The sequence below is a fragment of the Triticum aestivum genome, chromosome 3B (assembly GCF_018294505.1).
Source record: "Triticum aestivum cultivar Chinese Spring chromosome 3B, IWGSC CS RefSeq v2.1, whole genome shotgun sequence".
In the NCBI taxonomy this organism is placed as follows: Eukaryota; Viridiplantae; Streptophyta; class Magnoliopsida; order Poales; family Poaceae; genus Triticum; species Triticum aestivum.
This window is the reverse complement of record NC_057801.1, coordinates 164,597,144-164,604,941: the sequence shown is the minus strand read 5'-3', so window position 1 is coordinate 164,604,941 and position 7,798 is coordinate 164,597,144. Positions and strand designations below refer to the sequence as shown.

Here is a 7,798-nt window from a genome sequence, read left to right as displayed (position 1 = left end):
TGGTTTCTCACCCCTGGTCGGGCGGGCCATCTCCGCTCCTTGGCGGTGCGGGCAACGCCGGCGTCGGGTGGAGAGGGCCGCGGGCGGCGCGAGCTACGGGCGGATCCCCTACGGTGTCCTGCGGCGTGGGGAAGCGGCACAACAGGGGGTGGCTCCGGTGAGTGGTGGTGGTGCATGCCAGCCGGATCTGGCGCAGCCTTTCCGGCAGGCGGTGCAGGCTGCGGCGGCATGGTCCGGTTGTCTCTGGCAGCCCTTGGTGCTGGAGGTGGCTGGAGCGGAGGCGTGCCGTGGTGGGGTGGCCGGCGGCGTCTGCGGCTGGGCTGTCCTCTTCTGTGGTGCGGGTCGGTAGGGCGGCGCGGGGCTCCCCTTTGGGGTCCCGGTGTGGATGTGGGCTGCCATAGCGTGGTGGTGGCTCCTGGCGGTGGTTAGGGTAGTTCAAGGCGGCGGCTGGACATCTCCGGTGTCGGCCCGTCGGTGTACGGCGTGTGTCGACCTTCGATCCTTCTTATCGGTCGTCCGCCCGCTATCTTCGTCGTTGGTTGGCCCTTCCCTAGCTGCGGTCCATCACCCGTCTCACACCCGGCAGTAGGACCGAGCTCGTCTCGCGCGTGGCAGTAGGACGGACCTTGTCTCGCGTCCGGCAGCAGGACCGAGCTCGTCTCGCGCCCGGCAGCAGTACCATGCTCGTCTCACGCCCGACAGCAGGACCGAGCTCATCTCGCACCCGATGCCGAGGACGGAGCGATGGAGGCCAGTTTTGGCCGACCTATTGGGTCTCGGCACTAGGGACAACCCAGGGGGTGCGAAAGGCGGGTCCTTTCAACTCGTGTCTTTGGTTGGGGTAGCGGCGGACCTCGGGTGAGGTGGTGTAAAGGTCTTGCATGCCGGGGTGGCGGCCCTGGGGTGAGTCCGCATGGTTGTTGGGCAGAACCCGTGGCTTGGTGCTGCCCGGTTTCCACGGCCGTGCGGGCGGCGTGGTAGTCGGGGGTGTGGCGTTCGGTGGCGGTGAATGGTGGTCGGGGTGAAAACCTGCTCTATCTTCGGACGGACCGGCGGCGGCAAATCGTACCCTTTTTGAAGGCGCCGTCGCGGCTCTCATTGCCCGTCGTGTGGCTCTAGAGGAAACTCTGATCCTCGGATCCGGCGGTGGCGGCACTCCGGTGTCGTCCCCTTCCTGAAGGCGCCGCCTTGGAGCCCACGATTCATCATATGCGGCTTCACCTCTTCGTGTAGTGCTAGGGATGGTGTTGCCGCGCTCAGCGCCTATGTATCCTGGCTTGTGTGTGTGTGCATTTGTGGTGGGGTGTGCGTTTGTACTTGGTATTGTTGATCTTTGCTTTATATATAAAGCGGGGCGAAAGCCTTTTTCGGTAAAGAAGTTTTTCCTGTACTAGAGGCAGAAAAGAACTGGGCCAGATGATAAGGAGCCTCATCAGGGCAGCGATCCTGCCATAACCTGGCACGGGATCCGCAGCCCAAGGTGATGATGGTGGAGGCGACGACCATGGTGAGGTCATCCCAATCACATGGAGTCGGCAGTCCAACCCTAGAGTCGTCTTGAGCGCGCTATTCCAGTCATTTCCATTTGAGATGCAGACCCCGGCCGAAGCGCTTGAGGTCGATGACGCCGAGGCCACCGAGGCATTTAGGCTCGCAGGAAGTTGACCAGTTTACCACCACGATTCATTTGTCAACATCTGGCCTATAACACCAGAGGAAGTTTCATCTCAGCTTGTCGGTCTGCTTTATAGCCCAGGCTCCGAGCTTGAAGATGTCGATTAGATACATGTGAATGGCTGAAAGCCCCAAGTTAATCAGTCGCAATCAGGCATCCCCAGACATAAGCTTGTTGTGCCATCTCTGAATCTTGCATGCCAACTTGTCGAGAATAGGTTGGATATAATTTCTGGTAATGTTTTTTATGATGTAGTGGTTAGGCCAAGGTATATGCATGGAAACTGAAGAATAGGCACCAGACATTGTTGTAGTAGGGTCAAAAGGTCTAAGTTGTCGCAACAAATGAGGTAGATATCGATTTTGCTAATGTTGCAGGCGAGACCAGAAGCAGAATTGAAGTAGGGAAGGATCTTTTAGTAAGCATAATGTCAGGCAACGGGGGGGGGGGGGGGGGTTGGTTGAAAAGCATGACATCATCGGGTTGAAAAGCATGGCATCATCAACATAGAGACACACCTGTTGTTAGGACAACAACAAGCGGATAGGATTGAGAGCTTGAGTGGACACCGCTTTGGCAAGGATCGACTGTGATGGTGAGTAGCATTGGTGAGAGCATATTGCCCTACAGCAAGCCACCAGAGTGACTAAAGGGTTGCCCAACCTCTCCATTTGCCAATACCCAGGAATAGATGGAAGACCATAGCATCAAGAGCATGTCACACCATCTTGTGCCAAAACCCATCCAGGGGTCAGAGCTCGAGCAGGAAGGACCAGGACACCAGCGATATCTAGCTAGCTTGATCAGTAAGGCCGGATCCTTGAGATTGTGCAGATTGCGGTATGCGTTCGTGACAAGTAGGAAATTATTATGAATACTTGAAAAAGAACGGCGCGGCAGGACGCGTATGTGCTTCTTGTACACGTTACACAGTCCTACTAGTTATATGGTGCCTAGCTATCTATACTGAAAAGCATGACATCATCAACATAGAGACGCACCCGCTGTTAGGACAACAACAAGCAGATAGGAGTGAGAGCCTGAGCGGACACCGCTTTGGCAAGGATCGACTGTGATGGTGAATAGCATTGGTGAGAGCATATTGGCCTACCGCAGGCCACGACAGTGACTAAAGTGTTGCCCAAACTCTCCATTTGCCAATACCCGGGAAGAGGTGGAAGACCAGAGCAGCAAGAGCATGTCACACCATCGTGTGCCAAAACCCATCCAGGGACCGGAGCTCGAGCAGGAAGGACCATGACACATTGTCAAACGCACCAGCGATATCTAGCTAGCTTGATTAGTAAGGCCAGATCCTTGAGATTGTGCAGATTGCGATCTGCGTTCATGACAAATAAGAAATTATTATGAATACCGGAAAAAGAACGGCGCGGCAGAAGGCGTGTGTGCTTCTTGTATCCGTCACACAGTCCTGCTAGTTATATGCTGCCTAGCCAGCTGTACATTTCGAAGGATCGTCGAGGCTTCGCTTCCCCTTATAGCGACAAAAGAGCAAATCGCACGATTCCCTGTACAATATCATTTTCAGAACGTGCTCGACAAAACTGTGACTCCTCCCTCCCCCCTCCTCTCCCATGGTGGTTGAGTACTGATAATGTCACCAAACCACACGTCTTCTGTGTAGTATAAATCTCTTTCTCGATCGCCGGTTATATCCATCGATCGTTGACTACAATCTCCCACAATCTAAATGACCACTCTCTAGCTTTGCTAAAGCGAAGTGTGCTCATCCGAACGTGGTTCCTATAGCCATGGATGGAGCCAGTAGCACAAGCGGCGGCGAAGGCTCGGCAGAGCCGCATCCGTCACCGCCACCGCCAGAACGGCGGTACAAGGGCGTCCGGCTGCGGAAATGGGGCCGGTGGGTGTCGGAGATCCGCATGCCCAACAGCCGCGAGAGGATATGGCTCGGCTCCTACCAGTCCGCCGAGAAGGCGGCGCGTGCGTTCGACGCGGCAGCCGTTTGCCTCCGCGGCTCCCGCGCTGGGTCTCTCAACTTCCCGGAGTTCCCGCCCGACGTGCAGCACATCCCTGGCATAGTGCCTACGCCCGAGCGGATACAGGCCGCGGCCACGAGGCACGCGAATCGTGCATATCCGATTCCGGCGGGCCGGACAACGACGGTCACCACTGCTATGCCGTCGCAGGAAGTGACGAGCACGAGCAATGACATAGCTGTAGAGTCATCGCCGTCCGCTGGCAGTGCCGCTGCCTACGACGATGGGCTTGATTGGTCGTTCATGGATGCGTTGCCGTCGATGCCAGCGTCGTCGGCGCCCGGGACCAATGTTCCGGTTATGGATGATGTTATGTTCGGTTTCTCGCCGATGCCGCCACCGACACCGTCAGAAGAGGCGGACGAGGATACGATCCACGATGATGGTGATGACCATGCATTTATATCTGACCTCTGGAGGTTCTGAGGTTAACAGGGAATGTATACATGACCAATTACACCCCATACAGATGAAATATATGATTACATTTTTTAGATAACTATAAATATTTTATTGTCTTATATCGTTTCGTCAAGACGATGCAACGAAACAAAAAGAGCTTCCCCGGCCACTGCATTGACATGCACTAGACCAAGAAGAAAAAACCAAACGAACTTGCATTTGCAAAATTATCTAGCCATACACTTCGTACTTCCCCATCCCAAAATAAGTGTCTCAACTTTATATTAACACTAGTATAAAGTTGTACTAAGCCAGTGTCTTTTCAGCCTGTGCATGGACGGTCCAAAACTCAGACGGTGGCTCTCTCGACGATCCGCAACAAGCTTGTGATACAGCACACTCCTCTTCGACGGGCTACTGATACTCTTTTCAAATTGTCTGGCTACTTGCAGCTTTGGCGGCCGCTTAGCCGCCCTCAGGACCGAGACGCGATCTCCGCCTTCATCGTTGACCTTCGCTCGATGGCCGTCCGTCTGTCGCCGCCACCCCCGAAAGCCAGACTAGATGCCTCAAGTGCGCTCCGCCGCGCTCCGCCGCCCCCTTTTTTTTCCTTTTATTTGGGCTTGTTGAGCTGTGCCCTCAACAGAACCCTCTCTGTACTTCCTCTTGTGTGACTTGGGTGTGTGTGTGTGAACTAGTGCATGTATGTGCGCTCTCCGGCGGTTTGCTTTATTTATAAAGAGGGGCGAAAGCCTTTTTCGGTAAACTCAGATGGTGCATGGAAATTAATTTTGGAGAAGACTATGCACGGACAGGTTTCAACGGGTTGTACGTGATAGGATGACATGAAGAGCTTCAGTTCAAGAAGGAAAGGAGAGCGGTCCCCACCCAATGAAATTGTGCGGTGCATGGGGGGGGGGGGGGGGTGGGGGGATTCATTAAGTTTTGGAAGGCTCCGTAAAATTTCTATAAGCGTCCGACGATGTAGCATATTTTGTCGACCCACGAACAAATGTCTCAGAAGGGCCCATGGGGAGCTGCTAGGGACATGGTGGAGGGACTTGTTTTGTATTCCTTCCGTCCCATAATTGATAGTGTAAAAAATGATCTTATATTATGAGACGGAGTGAATATATATTAGTCGGCGTTTTTCATGAAATGAAGATGAAGCTACAACACCTCCCTACGCCCCATCTCAAACATCCATCCATGTGATCCGGTGACACACCTTCATTTTCTCTAGTTTTTCACTCTAAGATGTGTTTGTACACTAGTCTTTCCCGACGCTTTCGTCATAGCAACTTAGATGTCATGACTGCACGATTCTGATCTCAATTGTTGCGCCATGTGAGTCTAAACAGGTGATGCGAGTGTGAATAATAGACACATATTAGGAAATCGAGGTACAACAGGCTAATGCATCAAAAGCCAGTTATGATAAATAACTCCATTAATCGATGCATGCAGTCTAAACAACCATTTCTAACCCCATATGTGAGTTGTTGCTAAGATGCCTTTCTTACTGAAACGGAGGGACGTACTATATATTTACTACCAAGTACACCCTCCGATCCGTAATAACTGTCGCAGTCTTGAATTAAGGTTGAACTAAGCTTTCAACCTTAGTTCAAAACTGCAACACTTATTTTGGATCGAAGGGAGTATCAATTAGGACACTATCTAAGGTTCATTTATCGTTTTTTAACTAAGAAGTGCAGGGACTTGTCAGGTTGCTTCCTTGCATGCCCTACAGTATAATCCTCTTCAAGAAACTAAATGAAGTACCGATCAAACATGATGCTTTGCTAGGTTTAAAAAAAAATTGCTTGCATGTGCTATATTGAAATTCTTATCTGAGACTCGCTTCTGTCACCACACGATGCCAGGAGACGAAGGTATGTCCCGGTAGCCTGTTTATACTGAAGCCATGTATATAGCACATGCATGCTGTGCAAGGCGTGCTCTCTGCGGTTTCAAATTGTTTAAGTACATCATGTGGTTGCAGAGTCTCAGGTAGTACTGCACAATAAATGTACATACATTAATCGACTATACTGAATCGGGACGTCGATCGAGAATCTGAGGCTTGTGCCAAGAGATTGGAATTTGTAACCAAGGATTTGTCAAAGTGTGGATGCTGCCATGGTGGTGACATGATCTATATAGCCTATGCAACATTATAAGTATGAGCAGTCGCAAAAAAAAACATTATAAGTATGATGCATATGTTTTCCATATTTCAGTAAGCTTGTCGCACTCTCTTGCCTTTGGCGTTAACTCTACAATGATGGTATTGTGTACACTTTTGGAGTGCACATGCCGAAACAGTTTTTCTTTATTTTACGAACTGCAACAAGCGTTGCATTTTCATCGCAATAAGAACATAAGTTCTTTGTTACAAAAAGATTAATTAGATACATGCCACTGCAATTCTTACATATTCCAAAACGAGAGCTGCCACTATTTCTCATTGGATTGGCAAACACCAACGATACAGGCTCTGTCTGCCATGAAAGATCATGTCCTCTCGCTCACATCTCAAGTTGAAAAGTCGTCTGTTACGTTCTTCTCACAGCATCCACCAGACCAGACACGAAGTGAGCGGGAGACTTAATTTTTAAGAAAATTGGCTAACATAGATGTGGAACAGGCTAGCAATCTACTAGTGCTGCTGCTGCATCCAGTGCCCATTCAGGCCTCCCTTGGTTTTTTAAGAAAATTGGCTAACATAGAAACTTTACATGAATTTTGTAGGAACCCTACAAGTTCATAGAGATGATAAAAGAGCAAACTGAAGATGCAAAGTAGCTTAGTCAAGACGGCAAGAAAGCTACGGGCAAGCCTGGTTCAACGGCTCCAGCTATAGAGTTATTCAGGGTTTAATACAAAAGGCATCGATCCACAGTAATGGATCTGACGGAATAAACTAAACAAGTACCAGAGCACATCACACCAACTAATCAGCTGATTTTCTATGCCCTAGATCGACCCCTACGAGCAAAGACTATAATCATATGTTGCATGCATGTGGAAACGATGTTCAGGATTCCAAATATGATGTTGTGAATCACGTGCCAGATCAAAAATAGAAAACTGTTATGGATTGGAAACTGAAGTGGGTAAGCCCTTAAGCGACATGAGTGTGCTATAGCTAGATGATTCCCTGCGCGTTGTAGCGGGAATTAATAGCACTATACGGTTAAGAACATATGAGATGCTTAAACAGAACTATCATCATTATGAATAACAGCGGCTCCTAATTGTTAATGTTTTGTCAGATTTTTTAGAATAACACATTTGCAATATTTTGTAGAACAGAACTTGTACAACATTTTCCAAAAGAATCATCAGCAAGAAAACAGTATTAGGCAGCCATTGGTTCCCTTTCAACCACCTTCATTCAATCTGCAATGTTTTGATAGACTATATCATTTTGTTGTTTCACACTTCTCCCCTACTTATCTACTCCCTCCGTTCATAAATGTAAGTCTTTGTAGAGATTCAACTGGATGGACTACATACGGAGCCAAATAAATGAATCCACACTTAAAATGCATCTATATACATCTGTATGTAGTTCATTGTGGAATCTCTACAAAGACTTAAATTTAGGAACGAAGGGAGTACATATTAGAAACAACCAATATGATGAGAGCAAGAATGATAATCTTCATCTATATTGTATATACTTATTCTTGGGATA

General features: G+C 49.4%; 1 protein-coding gene across 1 annotated transcript; it reads left to right on the top strand.

Annotated features, from left to right (window-relative positions):
* Nucleotides 1–3,407: 3,407 nt before the first annotated feature.
* On the top strand, nt 3,408–4,119 carry LOC123067423 (ethylene-responsive transcription factor ERF018-like). The gene has a single exon (XM_044490223.1). It carries the CDS (start codon nt 3,448–3,450, stop codon nt 4,117–4,119), a length of 672 nt encoding a protein of 223 aa, XP_044346158.1. The 5' UTR covers nt 3,408–3,447.
* The last annotated feature ends 3,679 nt before the right edge of the window (nt 4,120–7,798 follow it).

Coding starts and splice junctions, on each gene's coding strand:
- LOC123067423 (XM_044490223.1), top strand. CDS start 3,448: ATGGATGGAGCCAGTAGCACAAGCGGCGGCGAAGGCTCGGCAGAGCCG.